General features: G+C 40.3%; 3 protein-coding genes across 3 annotated transcripts; 2 read left to right on the forward strand and 1 right to left on the reverse strand.

Moving 5' to 3' along the window:
- The first annotated feature begins 107 nt into the window (after window positions 1–107).
- On the forward strand, window positions 108–2,642 carry gatd1 (glutamine amidotransferase class 1 domain containing 1). Its single transcript, XM_032524699.1, has 7 exons — window positions 108–305; window positions 601–677; window positions 1,106–1,211; window positions 1,297–1,404; window positions 1,490–1,581; window positions 1,671–1,764; window positions 1,846–2,642. The coding sequence occupies exons 1-7, from the start codon at window positions 257–259 to the stop codon at window positions 1,959–1,961; spliced, it is 642 nt and encodes a 213-aa protein (XP_032380590.1). The 5' UTR covers window positions 108–256; the 3' UTR covers window positions 1,962–2,642.
- A 42-nt stretch (window positions 2,643–2,684) lies between these two features.
- Window positions 2,685–10,343, reverse strand: chid1 (chitinase domain containing 1). The gene is made up of 12 exons (XM_032524693.1): window positions 9,984–10,343; window positions 9,636–9,779; window positions 8,066–8,198; window positions 7,938–7,982; window positions 7,714–7,820; window positions 7,566–7,627; window positions 7,362–7,451; window positions 7,173–7,274; window positions 6,913–7,062; window positions 3,109–3,189; window positions 2,972–3,014; window positions 2,685–2,853 (listed from the first exon to the last, which is right to left on the reverse strand). The coding sequence occupies exons 1-12, from the start codon at window positions 10,086–10,088 to the stop codon at window positions 2,755–2,757; spliced, it is 1,161 nt and encodes a 386-aa protein (XP_032380584.1). The 5' UTR covers window positions 10,089–10,343; the 3' UTR covers window positions 2,685–2,754.
- Window positions 10,344–10,395: 52 nt separating this feature from the next.
- Window positions 10,396–17,309, forward strand: ighmbp2 (immunoglobulin mu DNA binding protein 2). Its single transcript, XM_032524684.1, has 17 exons — window positions 10,396–10,531; window positions 10,616–10,632; window positions 11,514–11,596; window positions 12,169–12,338; window positions 12,426–12,621; window positions 12,709–12,806; window positions 12,975–13,138; window positions 13,258–13,458; window positions 13,862–14,009; window positions 14,099–14,273; window positions 14,649–14,831; window positions 14,927–15,045; window positions 15,153–15,247; window positions 15,488–15,611; window positions 15,704–16,537; window positions 16,624–16,823; window positions 17,027–17,309. Exons 3-17 carry the CDS (start codon window positions 11,517–11,519, stop codon window positions 17,225–17,227), a joined length of 2,988 nt encoding a protein of 995 aa, XP_032380575.1. The 5' UTR covers window positions 10,396–10,531; window positions 10,616–10,632; window positions 11,514–11,516; the 3' UTR covers window positions 17,228–17,309.
- Window positions 17,310–17,370: the final 61 nt, after the last annotated feature.

Below are 17,370 nucleotides of genomic sequence, written 5' to 3' on the forward strand. Positions count from 1 at the left end.
TTTTTATAGTTTGGTCAAATGCAAATAAAATTGATTGCCACTCATGATTCCAAATGGCTTTCACACACATATCTATGCTTTCACATATTGTTTTGTGACGGGGAACCTTTATTCTGAAATCTTCACCGGATGTTGTTGTCAGCTGACAGTACTTCCTCTTCGCGTATTTCTCTTGGGTGATTTCACCCACACTTATCTTATTGATTCCTTAAAAGATACAAATATTTAATGTAGACAGACCACGGACATAAATGAAATGTCTGCAAAACCGACTTGTCTGATTGTGGCGAGTGCGTCTCCTCAAGGTGGGTCCATTGTACCAGTTAATAATGTAGTGAATAACACAGTGATAATTAGAAAGCGCAGTAGCCTACTGCATTTACTGACAGTGATGTATCAATTAGAGCTTAGCTAGCGTTAGTTCTTTAGTCATTAACCTGTTAGCTAGTTAGTTTTCAGTTGGATATTCGACAGACCTTGACTCGGGACCCAGTGACAGTCTTCACCGTGGTTTAGACAAAGCTACGTTTCTTGTTGCACATAATACACACACTGAGCTCTCTGTTACCGTCTTAAAACTGGTGTGTTTTGTTCCTCCAGGGGTGTCGGCAACGTCTTTTCATCAGTCATTCAGCCTTTGTACATCAGTGTTTAATCTCCAGACAGCCACGCCTGGGGTAAGACTATTTCTAACCCAACAAAGTAAATATTACTGCCGTCAGTGGCCGACCCAGTCTGCCTGAGGCGCAGAAAGTGCTCTAGCACGTAGAGCAGCCTAGGTGGCACTGCATTCTTTCCCCCCCCCCCTCCATTTTAAGGGCATCTATTTGCTGCGTTTAGTAAGTCTATACATTGGTTTTCAGGAAATTGCTAAACATTCCGTTTTTAAGTTAAAAAAAAAATTATGTTCTAGAAATACTCCATTACAAGTAAATGTACTGAATTCAAGATGTACTAAAAGTAAAATAACTAATTATGCAGAACAGTGCCTTAAAAGGTGCTAAAAATTAGAACGAAGAATGTTATGACAACGTTCTGAGACCGCAGCACAGAGTAACAGAGAGGAGATGAGATAGATAGGCCTACATGTTTTCTTGAATTGCAGGGGAAGCCAATAGACTTTGTTGGAGTTGATGAAAGCAATGCTAGATGGGTGCAGGACTTCAACGTAAAACCCTACGCAACACCTGCTAAACTTGAATCTATCGATGGTGAGAATATTCATTTTATGGTCATTTGGCTGTTTTTGTGTGTGCTGTCCGTTGGACTCAGTTGCATCCTGATGACCCTCTCCAGGTGCTCGATACCAGGCACTTCTTATCCCAGACTGTCCCGGAGCGCTAAATGACCTGGCACACAGCGGCTCTCTGCACCGCATTCTCACACACTTCATCTCTCACCAAAGTGAGTGTGGGGCAACTTTTAAAAAGCAGTCAATGTGTAATCTATATGTCTGGTGTAGAGACTAGTTTGTTTTCTCTGAGTGCAGAGCCTGTTTGTGCAGTGGGACAGGGAGTTTCAGCGCTTTGTTGTGCCACTGAGGGACAGAGGTGGATCTTCAGTGACTACAGCCTAACAGGGGTTAGTCTTCCTCAATTAAATCTGAAGGCAGCATACCCAAATGTAATTTTGTTCAATGTGTTAATAACAGTAACTGTTTCTGCTCAAAGCCATCAGTGTTTGAACTGGTGCGGAGGCCTGACTTTGCCAACCTACCTTTAGTCGTGGAAGACTTTGTGAAAGACAGTGGTGGATCATACACAGGTGAGTTGACCTGCACAGATACTAATTTGGTAAATACTTAATTAGCATTAAAAAAAAAACTTTTATCTCTTTGTTTTCCAGCAAGTCAAGAAGATTCTGTTCATGTAGTCATAGACAAACACCTAATAACTGGTCAGAATATGCAGTCAACCTCACTTGCTGTAAATAATCTAATTCTGCTCTCTAGTGCCAAGTAAAAAAAATAAAAAAACATTAACATCAAAAGCACTTAAATTCAACTGCTTAATTGTCCCACATTTATATTCACGTAATTAAAACAATCAACTCAGACAGATATTGGAAAATGCTGGGTTTAGAACAGATGTTTGGCAACACTGTAAATACTTCTTTACTTTTCAATGCTGTTATTATAAAAACCAAACAATCAAATGTCTTGATATGACAAAAAAAATTGAGAAAGGGCAGATGCACTTTTGAGGATGTTCAAAGCCAGAGAAGGATGAATCTTCACAGCAAGCAAGGCAGCATCCAAGAGCAGAAAATATTTGTGGGCAATGAAGAGCAAAACAGCAGAAGATGTCTGAAGAGAGGCTGCTGATGTGTGGGACGTGAACAAGAGAAGAATATAACCCTTCATTTAAACATTTTTCATATTGATGATCATGCACCCTCTGTTGTTGGATGGAGATGTGTCACTGCATTCTGACTAAATTGTACAAGTTGAACATTTTTCACAATACCATCAATGAAAATGAATAAAATATTGAAGTACCTCATGTCGGCTGCAAGTGTTGTTTGAATCAACAAATCCTAGATTTGTTCATGTAGAGAAGATTTCTCAACACTCATGACCCTCAAACGTGTGTCTTAACTAAATCCTGTCAACAGCTTATTTTAGAGATCATCTAACTTAGAAAAAAACAAAAAATAATACCTCCATACAGCTTTTGAATTTGTTCTGCTCAGTGTTAAAAGGAAAAGAAAAATCCAGTGCTGATGGTCCACAGGCTTCAATATCAAGTCCAACAATCAAAGGAGATCATAGAAATAGTCCAGTCCTTGTCCTAATTCCCATAAGGAAATTCCTGTTCCCAGTTCAGTAGCTAAAGAGATCCTCAGGTAGATTGACTGTAAAAGAATGTAAATAATGTTAATCTTCCCATGTAACAATAACCTTAAAACATTTCACTTAATAAAGTGAAAGGCAGATGTTCATAAAATGATCTAAAATGTGCAAAAGACTTGCCTTTAATGACGGATAGTACACCACATGCTTAACTGCATTGTTCCTGAAATGAATGTCACCGATCTTGTTAAAAGATGCTTTAGGCAGTTTAAGATTCAAGCCATAATTTGTTGACTTAACGGTAATTAAATCAGTACCTCTTGTAACTGAAATAATGCTCTGCAGAATATTCGTCCCAGAGAAGTTTTGGCCTGTGTTCTCGCATAATCTCAATGTACCTGCAGGAAATCAGAGACAAGTTTAATAATAATAATTATAAAAAATTGAATTATAGCGCTTTTCACAAACTCAAAGTGCTTTACAGGGAAGGAAGATAAAAACAATGCACAACTAAACAAATGATTCAGGCACAGATGAGAAGGGAGGGGTCGTGGGGCTTATGGATAGGCAGAGGTGAAGAGATGGGTCTTGAGGCGGGACTGGAAGATGGGGAGGGACTCAGAGGTGCGGATCTTTTGGAGCCTGGGAGCTGCCCTGGAGAAGGCTCTGTCCCCAAAACTGTGGAATTTGGACTTGTGGATATAGAGGAGACCGGCTGAGGTGGATCTGGGGGACGGTGAGGGTTGGTAGAGGGAGAGGAGGTCAGTGAGGTATGAGGGTGCCAGATGGTGGAGGGATATCCAGTGGGAGATGGAGAACTAGTGGAGTTGTTTTGGACTGGAGTGATGTGATGCCAGGATTTTGAGCGGGTGATGAGGCGGGCGGCTGCGTTCTGGACCAGTTGAAGTCGGTTGATGTTGGCAGAGCTGATGCCAAAGAGAAGCGAGTTGTAGTAGTCCAGTCGGGAGGAGATGAAGGCTTGAATGAGTCTTTCAGCAGCGGGGGGTGTGAGAGGGTCTGACTTTGGCAATGTTGCGGAGGTGAAAAAAGGATGTTTTAATGACATGACGGATGTGGGGCTCAAGGGACAGGGTGGAGTCAAAGATCACGTCAAGGTTGCGAGCCTTGGGAGATGGGGAGACAATGGTGCCATCGATGGTGAGAGTGGGGTTATTGATTTTGCCAAGTATGGATTTGGAGCCTATGAGAAGGAATTCTGTTTTATCGCTGTTGAGTTTGAGGAAACATCCAGGTTTTAATAGCTGACAAACATGAGTTGATGTGGGAGAGGGGAGGATTGTGGGGAGATTTGGTGCTGAGGTAGATCTGGGTGTCATTGGTGTAGCAGTGGAAGTCCAGGTTAAAGTGGTGTAGTATCTGACCGTGGGGGAGGATGTAGATGATGAAGAGGAGGGAGCCGAGTATGCAGCCTTGGGGAACACCTTGACTGACTGTGGCTGTGGCGGAGGTGTGGTTATGGAGAGAGATGAAGTGGGATCTGTTGGAAAGGTAGGAGCGGAGCCAGCTGAATGTAGTACCTTCAATACCGAGATCTTTGAGTCTGGTGAGCAGGATGTTATGGCTCACGGTATCAAAGGCTGCACTCAGGTTGAGGAGGATAAAGATATACAGTGGTGTGAAAAAGTGTTTGCCCCCTTCCTCATTTCCTGTTCCTTTGCATGTTTGTCACACTTAAGCGTTTCGGAACATCAAACCAATTTAAACAATAGTCAAGGACAACACAAGTAAACACAAAATGCAATTTGTAAATGAAGGTGTTTATTATTAAAGGTGAAAAAAAATCCAAACCATCATGGCCCTGTGTGAAAAAGTGATTGCCCCCTAAACCTAATAACTGGTTGGGCCACCCTTAGCAGCAACAACTGCAACCAAGCGTTTGCGATAACGTGCAATGAGGCTTTTACAGCGTCCTGGAGGAATTTTGTCCCACTCATCTTTGCAGAATTGTCCTAATTCAGTTACATTAGAAGGTTTTCGAGCATGAAACGGCCTTTTTAAGGTCATACCACAACATCTCAATAGGATTCAGGTCAGGACTTAGGCTAGGCCACTCCAAAGTCTTCATTTTGTTTTTCTTCAGCCATTCGGTGGTGGACTTGCTGGTGTGTTTAGGATCATTGTCCTGCTGCAGAACCCAAGTTCGTTTCAGCTTGAGTACACGAACAGATGGTCGGACATTCTCCTTCAGGATCTCTTGGTAGACAGCAGAATTCATAGTTCCTTTTATCACGGCAAGTCTTCCAGGTCCTGAAGCAGCAAAACAGCCCCAGACCATCACACTACCACCACCATATTTTACTGTTGGTATAATGTTCTTTTTATGAAATGCAGTGTTCCTTCTACGCCAGATATACTTGGACACACACCTTCCAAAGAGTTCCACTTTTGTCTCATCGGTCCACAGAATGTTGTCCCAAAAGTCTTGGGGATCATCAAGATGTGTTGTGGAGAAATTGAGACGAGCTTTGATGTTCTTTTTGCTCAGCAGTGTTTTTTTCCTTGGAACTCTGCCATGCAGGCCATTTTTGCCCAGTCTTTACCTGATGGTGGAGGCATGAACGCTGACCTTAACTGAGGCAAGTGAGGCCTTCAGTTCTTTGGACATTGTTGTGGGGTCTTTTGTGACCTCTTGGATGAGTCGTCGCTGCACTCTTGGGGTAATTTTGGGCGGCCGGCCACTCCTGGGAAGGTTCACCACTGTTCCATGTCTTCGCCATTTGTGGATAATGGTTCTCACTGTGGTTCACTGGATTCCCAAAGCTTTGGAAATGGCTTTATAACCCTTTCCAGACTGATAGATCTCAATTACTTTCTTTCTCAATGTTTCCTGAATTTCTTTGGGTCTCGGCATGATGTGTAGCTTTTAAGGATCTTCTGGTGGACCTTACTGTATCAAGCAGCTCCTATTTAAGTGATGCCTTGATTGTGAACAGGTGTGGCAATAATCAGGCCTGGGTGTGGCTAGAGAAATTGAACTCAGGTGTGGACAACCACAGTTATAGTATGTTTTAACAAGGGGGGCAATCACTTTTTCACACAGGGCCATGATGGTTTGGATTTTTTTTCACCTTTAATAATAAACACCTTCATTTACAAATTGCATTTTGTGTTTACTTGTGTTGTCCTTGACTATTGTTTAAATTGGTTTGATGTTCCGAAACACTTAAGTGTGACAAACATGCAAAGGAACAGGAAATGAGGAAGGGGGCAAACACTTTTTCACACCACTGTAAGACCCTGAACACCTATTTTCATTTTTTTCCAGCCTTTAAATACAATGTCATAGATTCTTGCTACTGTATACCGCAAAACCTGCAATTTTTAACCAGAGGGAAAACAATTTTGTTGTTTTTAATTATTATTATTATTATGAGATTATTTGTGTTTTTAGTCGCTGCTCTTCTCACTGGCTAGACATGGCCTTGGTTGGAAAATAGGATGTCAAATACTTTGGAGCACCAATCTGTTTAAACTTTTACTTAGATTGTTGCTTATTTGGTCATGAATATTTTATCTTAAGAAATAGTTATTATTTGAAAGTTTTCAGGGTTTTTAAAGGGGAACTCCACTTGTAAACATTGTACAATGAGTGTACACACAAAGTCAAGTTTGGGGAATACTTGCATATGGGAAAAAGGTAATATAAAGCCTTTTTGTGGGTCCAGAGGGCACTTTGCAAAAGCTGATACAATTTCAATTTCACTGACTCAAGTGAGGCGGAAGACTACAAGTTTGATATCTCGAGATAGAAAGAAGTGAGTTTACCAGACCTGTCTAGCCTGCTCCTCATCTCTGCTTGAGGCTAGATTAGCTTAGCACTACTAGCATATCTACTACCAAACTGTTTTTGGTCAAGTTGCATTGTGGGTAATGTAGGCTTCTGTTTTGACAAGAAAGAATGCCTAGAAGAGCTCTCTGGTTATGCTGCCTGCATTGATTGTGATCATATTTAAAAAAATAAAAATAAAAATAATAAAAAATACATCCATAGTGAGTCCAACAATGTTTAGGGCAATGCTAAATCGGTGGGGTCTTCTTTTAAAGTTTTAAAGCTAAAATGTAAATAAATTAGTCCAGCAGTAGTCACAATATTATCTTACCTTCCTCCCAGGATTGGCTCTGTTCCCTGGCTTGCAAAATCAAGGCCATACAAATTGAGTCCAAGCAAGATCTTCTTCCTCCACTGATTGGTGGGTGCAAGCTGAAGGACACAGTCTCTCATCCAGGGCAGGGGGGAACTCGGTCCCGGTCTATTAAAAAACAAAAACAATAAACCCAGATAAGTTAGAACATTGTTACTCTACTCATCATGTCACTACCTAAAACATTTCTACCACAATGAAGTGTATGTGACACTCACCTAGCACCACTGGAGTAGTCGTATGTCATGAGGCTGAATCCATCGACTACTGGGGCCAATTCCTCAAACTCTTCCCTGCCAAACATACCCGGCTGTCCCACACTGATAATGGTGGGAAAGACAAAGGAAAGTCAGCACCAATTTTTATATAGTACTTTTAGTCCTTGAAATTAAATTAATTTTATTCACCTTGTCACAGCAGGTGGGATGACAAGAATGCAGTCTAATCTTTTAGCCTTCAAAGTCTCACATATGTGTTTCACAAAATGGACCAGCTCCCTGTATGAAGAATATTTTGCATGTTTGATTATTTCTATTATCTTCTTGAATAACCTCAGACAAAAAAGAATGATGGTCGGGCAGTAATACAGATTTGTTAACAGAATAACTCACTTTCTTTTGTTTCCTCCGAGCTGGCTCCACAGCTCCAACGTGAAACCATCGAAACCTTCCGTCTGCAAGGCCACAGCTTCATTAAACAGTCGCTGGACAAACACTGCACTGTTGCGAGTGAGTTCAAGATCACACAACACTTAATTACCTTTGCAACATCCACCAGCTCACTTCCGAGCTCTTCAATTTCATCTTCACTCCCCAGCACACTCATGTAATCCTGGTAAGACCAGCCATCAAATAACAGCCGAGGCACTAAGGGCAAAGATAATGAAGCGACAAAATCAAATGACCAAACAATAACAGTTTCATCTGGAAGCACTTGCACACATTAACAGTTGTGAGTGGGCAGTGGAGAGGACATATACTCACCCATCCGGACTTTTTTGTTTGACTTGCGTACAGCTTTGGCCCAGGCTGGACAGACAAAAAGACCCTTGTACATTAGTCACTAGAAAACACTTCCCATTGGACATTGGTCAGTGACGTTGAACCTCTACCTGTGTCATGATCGTGGAGTCCACTAACATCAAAGGTTTCAGGGCCCCGTCGGCGGAGCTGAAGCCAAACTGGACACACCGAAGTTAGTTTAGTGCCAAACATCTTGGCAACGTCATAGCCGTGAGAATTCCACTGGAGGATGGGGAAAAACAAGACTGTAATTTAGAGCTGAAGACTCAAAACAATCTACATGCAAAGAATTGGTTCACAATGAATGAACATTTTATATCTGTCTTAATACAACACCTACATTTCTAGATCTATGTTGAAAGAATAATCTGCCAATGCAATCCTTCCTCCTCCACATACTGGCCCTAAAGTGACAACCTCCTTGTACAACTCCAGTGTGAGAGACAGTTACATCGTGTAACTTCTAAAGTTAAGGGCCAGAAGTAGCAATCGCATTCATTGTTGATTCATTTGCCTGCCATCTTCTTATTTAATAGCTTGTTTGATCTAATACCTCAGAAAATAGTAAAACATTGCCATCCTAATTCACAGATATAAAAAGCACCATCATATAAGACAAATAAAAGCATAAAATCTTTACTGTAGGGAACCGGGCATAAGCTAATTTTTGGCATTTCTGCTTGAAAAATGTGTTAAGAATGATTATCAAAAAAGTCGCCAAATAATTCTCTCAGAATCGATGATTAGCTATTTCAGCTACCAGAGGTTAGTCCTTTTTTTTTTTTTTTTTTTGAGAAACCACTTATTTTGAATAACTCAAACTGAGACTCATGAAGCCATGTTTGCTTCAGCTGAACTCTCTAAAAAATGAGGACGACTGTGGATTTTGTCCCCCATCTCTTACATTGTTGTTGGGAAAGTAAAAGATCTCTTCTTTTTTTTGCAGATTCAAATTAACAATACAAAATATAAGCAATAAATAAATAATGGTATTATTATGTCAATAGGACTTTTCTACATTTTCCGTGCATGTAACAATATAGCTACAGTGTTGTATAACTACTTTTATTAAAAGATATACGTCTACTTCCTGTGTGTCAAAGGACAGCTTTCAAAATCCTATTACTTATCTATGAAGCATTAAATGGTCTCTGACCTTAACACATCTCTAAATTTACGTGTACACAACAAAGCATCAGGATCAAAACGAAATAAAGAAAACAGCTTTTAGTTTCTATGCTCACCACCTTTGCTTCCTGAATGCCTTAAGTCATCTCATTTTAATCAGGGGGACTCAAAACATTATTGTTTACTTTGGCTTTCCATTTGTTTACTGCAGCTTTTTAGATGCATAACTTATTTTTAATCTGTAACCATTTGTTTGCTTGCTTTTGCTTTTTTTAAATTGTCTATTAAATCCAATGTTAATGTTAAACATCTAACGTTTAATGTATGTCGATGCCCCTGTAAAGCATTTTGAATTGCATTATTGTGTCTGAATGGCACTATATAAACAAACTCGCCTTCTTCTGCCACTGCATATAGGCATGTGAGTCTTGTATTAGGACACACTTGAAATAATCTGAACCTATCCTTTAATGCTCTGTTGTCAAATGTTAAACAGCAGCCAGGGAGAATGTTGATATGTTGGTGACTTACAGGTGTGACATATCCAAGTACTGGTCCTTGAAATGTTTTCTTGATGTGAGCCCAGTGTCTCTTTTCCTCCTTCACTATGTCTTTCCAAGGCGGGTCTGACACAACGAGGCCTCTCTCCAACACAGACAACTCAGATAGAGATGTCTAAACAGTGAGATTGAATAAAGAACAGCCAATTTCAGTGACATATACCCATCATCATGACTGGACATATGGCAGGCGATGATAAGGGCCTCTTCCTGATTCTGGAGATAAGTCCAAAGACATGCCAAGCAAACAGGGGACCTGTATGACCTGACACCACACATACACATTTTAAGGTAGAGACTTGGGGTTGTAGCTACTCACCTCGGCCTCAGCTTTATGCGGTTTCTTTGCATCAGTTTTTGAAAGAGTGGCACTGACCAACCAGCAGCATGAGATGGCATGCAGCAGAAATAATGTCGTTCTCATTTTCAAAAAACGCAGTGAACAGGAGTGATGAAGCAGTTACATATAAAATGGCTTAGCTCAGAGTCTGCAGGTTTAAGTGCTTCCTTCCTGACTGAGATCTGCAGATAAAAAAACACCATATCCTCCTGCGGTTTGAAGTCACACTGAACAACGAGCCAAAACGGCCCCGTTCACAATGCTAAAATATACAATTTATAACAAACTACCTAGTGTGTAATGTCGGGGGGTCTGTGCCAGTTTGATTGACAACTAAGCTCAACGTGTTTCTTGAGCGTCAACGGAGCTGGGTAACTTCCGCGTTCTGTGTTTTTCAAAATAAAATGTTTGTGAGTGAGCGAAGAGTAACGTTACCGTTAGTCCTCTGAGCAGATAGAGGGCAGTGTAGCTAGAATGGTAAAAAGCTAGCACAATAAAAGAAGACAACATGAGTCAAACAAACCCAGGTTTAATGCTTTAAGATATTATCAAGAACGTTTCAAGTTGTCCCGCATGATTAACATTAAGTTTTTTGTCCTCTGCTCCTCCAGATAACTAGCATTAAAGGGTGAGTGTCATTCTCGCTTGCTAACTGCAGCTAAAGTAAGTAGCTAGCTAGCTATAATTTGAGTGCAGTGTGGTTGGCAGGCTAACATGTCAGTTATAAAAATGAAAACTCTTTATGAAGCTTTAACATAATACTAGCTAAGTGGTTCCTCATATATTACCCGTAATGTTAACTACCATCGAATGTAATGCTAATGCATGAGAGGCAAAATATGGGGCTGTAACGTTATTTACCAATAACAAGACGTAGGATAACGTTGGATAGGTTAATATGTATGTGAGGCTATGAGACTCAGTGGTTAATAAAGTATTCATGCTTTTTAATTATTATTTGTAATAAAATACTTAACTTTAAAATCCTGATTTCAAAATGTTGCTTAGCTTTCGTTATAATATATAGCCTATCAGCATAAATATACCCAAATGTAATAGAACTCAGTGTATGCAAGATTTTATGTCGTAGTAGTATAGCACGTTTACAACTTAAAGTCACACATGAATAAATAAAATGAAGTAAACAGTGCAATATTTGCCTCTGAAATGTAGTTAGCTAGTGGGTGTGGAAGTATGTAGCATAAAATGGATATACAGTACTCAACAAAAGTAGAACCTCAAAGCTATACTTAAGTATAGTGCTTGAATAAATTCAGTTAGTTACATGCCACCACTGGTGAGATTCATCCTTGTTAATGGTAGAACTAATCAATCCATAAATTAAAACATAAGGTTTTATCAATCAAATGTGACCTGGACTTTATGTTGCATTAAATGTTACCAGTAGTTAGACCTCTTCCTGTTCATCTTTAGCTTTAGTGGAGTAGTACTTACATGTTGGTTTGGATCTGTGTGCTGTAACACTGATCATCTTTTGGGTCTTTTTAGTGAATGATGGCGATTGAACAATTTGTGTCAAAGACGCTTGAGCTTCTACAGGAGGAGAGGGAAGCTGAAATAGAAGAGACCAGGTATTTAAAATTACATTCAGACTGTTTTACTTCACGAAATAAAGGGATTATTTAGTAATTTTGCTCTGCTCGTCCATGAAATTGTTGGAAGTAGGGCTGGGTATCGTTAAGAAATGTTGGGTACCGATACCAATTACCGTAACCAAGAAGTTACAACATTACGGCACAAATCTTTTTATTTATTTTCCAGCTCCTACAATGTGAGCCTGTCTCTGTGCATATTGTAGAGTCTTTTTCTGCATGTCTCTACGTTGTGTAACGCTAAACAGCAAATCACCAACATTATTAGATCTCGGGAGAAGCAGAGCAGGTATTGAAATTGGGTATGGAATGACGAGATACTTCAGAAGTAATTTGGTCGTTGCCTAAAAAGTATTGAATTCAGTACCCAGCCCTACTTGGAAGGGACAAATTTAAAAAGAGTGGTCAAAAATAATTTTTTTTGTACCTGGTATGGGTTAAGCTCCAAAAATACGGGATCTTACACTCATCATTATTGCACTTGGTAGCATCTCCATGCCGATCTTGTTGTAGATAGCAGTCACTATAAATTACATGTTCTGTGGTCTCAGGGTATGGCAGGAGAACATTTCTCTCAAGGATCTTCAAAATAAAGGAGTATGCCTGCTGAAATTGCAGATAGGAAGTCAGTCCACAGGCCTGTATGGTCGCACAGTCGTCGTCTTCGAGCCAAGAAAGTATCTTGGTTTCTCATCTTTGCCGAGCAACAGCTTTGGACCTGGTGAGATCTGACCATCTGATATGTGGGTTTATTTAATACTTTTGTTTCATATTTTGCTTAATGTGACATTCATGTCTTTTATTACAGGGGACATTGTTGGCTTGTATGACACTGGCGGATGCACCGCAGCTTCACAGATTGGCACAGGAATAGTGACGAGGGTCAGCCAAGCTTCTATAAGTGTGGCCTTTGATGATTCAAAGGATGGCCTTAGCTTTGATACAGATGCTCTTCACAACCTCTTAAAGTTAGCAAATGACGTCACCTACAAACGAATGAAAAAGTGAGTGACATTGTGTAATTTACGACCGTTAGAAGTGAATTAGGAAGCCGTGTAACAACTTATTTTCTGTGTGTTTTGTGCTTACAGTGCCTTGAATGCATTAAACGGATACAGCAATGGACCAGCTGCCAATCTAATAAATGTCCTCTTTGGCGACACAAAACCTTCTTCTCAATCACAGCCAAGTAAGTTGCGCTTCGCAAAGCAATTATTATCAAAAACTAGTTGCTCTAAGTAATTGTTCTTGTTGGTAGCGTTTAGTATGCCGTAAACACTGATTTTAAAAACTTGCAAATCAGCATGGCTCATACAATACACAGACTAATTCTGGGTATTGTATCATGTTTCATCAGATGAAGTTAAATTCTTTAACTCAAACCTGGACAATTCCCAAAGAGAAGCGGTGTCTTTTACGCTGTCTCAAAGAGAACTGGCTGTGATTCATGGACCACCAGGCACTGGAAAAACCACCACAGTGGTGGAGATCATCCTGCAAGCTGTCAAACAAGGCCAAAAGGTGCAAAAATTCAGTTACATTTACCCTGTTCTGTCATTTTCTTTTATTGCTGCAGTTGTAATTTCAGCATTTGAGTCTAGACAGGATTCTTTTCATATTTTGATTCTGTGTTTGTGCAGGTCCTGTGCTGTGCCCCCTCTAACGTGGCTGTGGATAATTTAGTGGAGAGGTTGGCCCGGTGCAAGGCAAAGGTCCTCAGGCTCGGTCACCCTGCCAGACTTTTGGAGTCCATACAGAAACATTCACTAGACGCCATCCTTGCTCAGAGTGAAAATGCAAACATCATCGCAGACATCCGTAAAGACATGGATAAAGCAATTGTAAGAATTTTAGTGTGTGTGCTCCAAGGTTAAATTTTTAATTAGTTTTTATTTTAGTTTAACTTCGTTTTCAGAGTGTGTTTGCTAGTTGTAGTTCAGTTTCAGTTTTTCTGAAAGGTTTAGTTTTTATACATGTAGTTGTGATTTGAGCGGAGCTGCTCGGGAACGCAAAACATATTTGAGTGTAAACTAACAAAGTTGTATCGCATGTTATTGCTATGAAACTATAACTGAAGTGATTCATATTCAGTTTTATTTTATTTATTTTTTAACCTGGCAATATGTAGTTTTGGTTTAGTTTTATTTTTTCTTAAAGATTTTAGTTTTTATTCAGTTTTAGTTTACTAAAAATATTTTTCCTTATAGCATGTGTGAAATCTTGAATGTTTTTTTTTTTTCTCAGAAGGGAATAAAGAAGATGAGTGAAAAAGGAGATCGGGTGAACTTTAAAAGGGAAATAGGGGAGCTAAGAAAAGAGCTAAAAACCAGGGAATCAACAGCCATTGCTCAGATCCTAAAAAGTGCGGATGTTGTGTTATCAACTAACACAGGTCAGTATTAGCCTCGAGTTGAGAAAATGTATTTCAGTCGTTGCAGTGATGATAAAAGTTAATCGGAGAGCACGTGTCTGTGTCTGCAGGTGCTTCTGGTGACGGCCCTCTGAAGTTCCTGCCAGCAGGGCATTTTGATTGGGTGGTGATAGACGAGTGCGCTCAGGCCCTGGAATGCAGCTGCTGGATCGCCCTGCTCAGAGCGCGCAAGTGCATTCTGGCTGGAGACTACAAGCAGTTACCACCTACTATCAAATCACAAAGGTAAGGTTTTATGCATTTCTTGATAAATAATTTGTGACAAAACATTTTCTGTAAAGCACCTGAAAACGTATCTGAAGTCTTTTGTCATAACATGTAATAATTATGACAAAATGAGAAACAATCAGAGTTTTGCTCTTAAATAACAAGTTGGGATGTTTTTCCTTGCTTTAACACTGCAAAACTCAGCTAATCTGTTTCATCAGGACGGTGTTGTTGTGGTGTCTCTCATATGAAGAAAGAAACAAAAAAAAAAAACGCTCCAACTGGCAGAAAATCTGTGTTCTCTTTAGGACTCCATCGGCCAAAATGAGAAGCTGATTGAGAAGTCGTTTTCAGAAAGTTTGCTGCACATTTTTCTCTTTTTGTGCTCTAAAGGGCTGCATCAAAAGGCTTGTCTCTCAGTCTCATGGAGCGACTCATCCAGATGTATGGGGACTCAGTGGTCCGTATGCTAACAGTTCAGTATCGCATGCACAGTGCCATCATGGAGTGGGCCTCCAAAGAGATGTACCAGGGAAGACTAACAGCTCACAGCTCTGTAGAAAGACACTTGTTAAAGTGAGTTCAAGCTTGATGATGTCAAGTATCTCACTTTTGTATTTCAGTGAATGATAACTCATGAAAGTGTTAAAATTATGTCTTTGATACAAAAGAGATCTACCTGAAGTCGCCTGCGTTGACGAGACCAGCACGCCACTTCTTCTTATCGACACTGCGGGCTGCGGTCTGAGTGAGATGGAGGTCACAGATGAGCAATCTAAAGGCAATCAAGGTTAGTGATTTTAATTATATATATATATATATATATATATATAATAAAAAAAACAAATTATAGTTAGGGTGTTGTGGGATCTAACTGTAAGTTTACTTTATCCTCAGGTGAGGTAGACATTGTTGAACTGCACATAAAGGCCTTGACTGAAGCTGGGGTTAAGGCTAAAGACATTGCTGTTATTGCTCCGTACAATCTACAAGTAAGTCATCGATTGATTTGAGGAACTCTAAAATAGATCTTAACTCAAGTGCTACTACTGTACAGAGCAATACAAAGCAATAATGCATAGGTTAAGTGTCCATATATTTGGAATGCAAGATTTACACTTACACACAGTCATGAAAATAAAATCCCCCAAAATGTAATGTTAAAATAGAAATTTAAAGTATCTCAAAATAATTTAATTGATGAGGTTTTTAATGTTTTTATCGCTGTTAAGGTCGATCTTCTGCGTCAGAAACTTTCTGCGAGGCATCCGGAGCTGGAGATAAAGTCAGTGGATGGATTTCAGGGCAGAGAGAAAGAGGCTGTGGTGTTGTCATTAGTTCGGTCCAACAGAAAGGGTAATTTATTTCACTTTTGCTCTGAAGTCTTTTTTGTTTCTGCTTTGCCATGAACGTTGGCAGCATTCATTTGTCCATTTTTTTAATTTTAGGGGAAGTTGGATTTCTGGCAGAGGACAGAAGGATTAATGTGGCTGTTACACGTGCGAGACGTCACATCGCTGTTGTGTGCGACACCCAGACTGTCCAGAATCATGCTTTCTTGAAGTCCCTGATCAATCACATGACTGAGTTTGGTGAGGTTAGAACGGCATTTGAGTACATTGGAGACATTGTGCCACAAAACTACACCCGCGACCACAAAGACACAAAGACTTCTACGTCTGCCAGCAGCTCCACGTCCAACAAACAGAAGGTCAAAGATCGGCCTCTAAGCAGGGCCAAGCAACAACAAAAGAAGTCCACTGGTAGCAACAGTGATGGGAATTCCACTGGTACAGAGAAGAACACAAAGTCCTGCACAACCGCACTGACCGAGGAAGAGCAGGAGAAGAACAGGTATGCTGAGGTCAGAGCGCAGGTGGAGAGCTTTGTAAAGGCCTCAAATCAGAGTGAACTACAGTTCCCATCATCGTTTAACTCTCATGACCGCCTGCTGGTCCACCAAATTGCTGAGGAGCTGGGCCTCGTGCATGAGAGCAAAGGTGAGGGGAAAGACAGGTGTATTACTGTTGCCAGGCCCCTGGTGTCAACACTAGCTGAGGAGACGAGACAAGAAGAAGATGAAGAAGCTCAGGAAGAAGAAACGGTCCTTAAACCCCAAATGGAGCCAGTGTGTCAACCTCCATTAGACCTCAAAAGATTACATTTGGAGCGAATGAAGAGGGAGCAGCAGAAGAGGGAAGAAAATGCTCAACAAAAAAAGCAGCAGAACAACATCCCACCAGCTCAGGCCCAGTCATTAAAGAAGCCCAAGTCAGCTAAAGGTTTGTAATAGAATCCTCTATTTTCCATGTGTTATTTTAACCTTTTGTTCCGATATAGGTTTCAGCTCTTACCATTTCTCTCCCAGGAAAGAGCCGAATGAAGGCAGGCGCCTGTGGCATCGCTGCTGCCGCCGCTCCAGATGAGGACTTTGACACACTCATCAATGCTGTCATTAAGGCCGACAGTGTATGCAGTTTTGTCAAGTGTAAAGCTTCTGTGCTGACACTTGGACAGCTTTGCCTGTTCTGCAACCGGCAGTATTGTCTCGGTCATCATATACCAGAGGTAAGACAGGAACCAGACCCTAACCAAATAGTAGTTGTTTTGGTTTGTGGGTTTTTAGTATGTTGCTGTATTGAAAATACATGGATGATGCCAAGTATTTTATAAGTCTATGTACTGTTATTTCACCATAAGTCTGAAAAATCAATGTCTTAAATGTAATAAAATTGTGGTTTTCTGATTGTCATACTGTTAACCGTTTTAAGGTTCATGGCTGTGGGGATAAAGCCAAGTCTCATGCTCGGATGAGAATAAGCAAAGAAGGCATTCTTTACGCCGGGAGTGGGAAGAGAGACACATCCATGGACCCCAGTAAGAAAGCCTATCTGCAAAGGAAACTGGACTCTAAACTGAAAGATATGTCATCACAGAGGAAACCAAAAAAAGACAAGGAGAATGAAAGTTAATAATACCAAATCAACTCTATAATTAACATGACTGGAGACTTTGTTTTTGAACAAGATTAAACTATAAAACTGTTTAAAAGTACTAAGTCTTGTTTGATCAATCATACAGTATGTTGCCTTTCTAACCTTCATTGGACACAGTT

This window comes from Etheostoma spectabile, chromosome 8, assembly GCF_008692095.1.
Source record: "Etheostoma spectabile isolate EspeVRDwgs_2016 chromosome 8, UIUC_Espe_1.0, whole genome shotgun sequence".
Classification (NCBI taxonomy): Eukaryota; Metazoa; Chordata; class Actinopteri; order Perciformes; family Percidae; genus Etheostoma; species Etheostoma spectabile.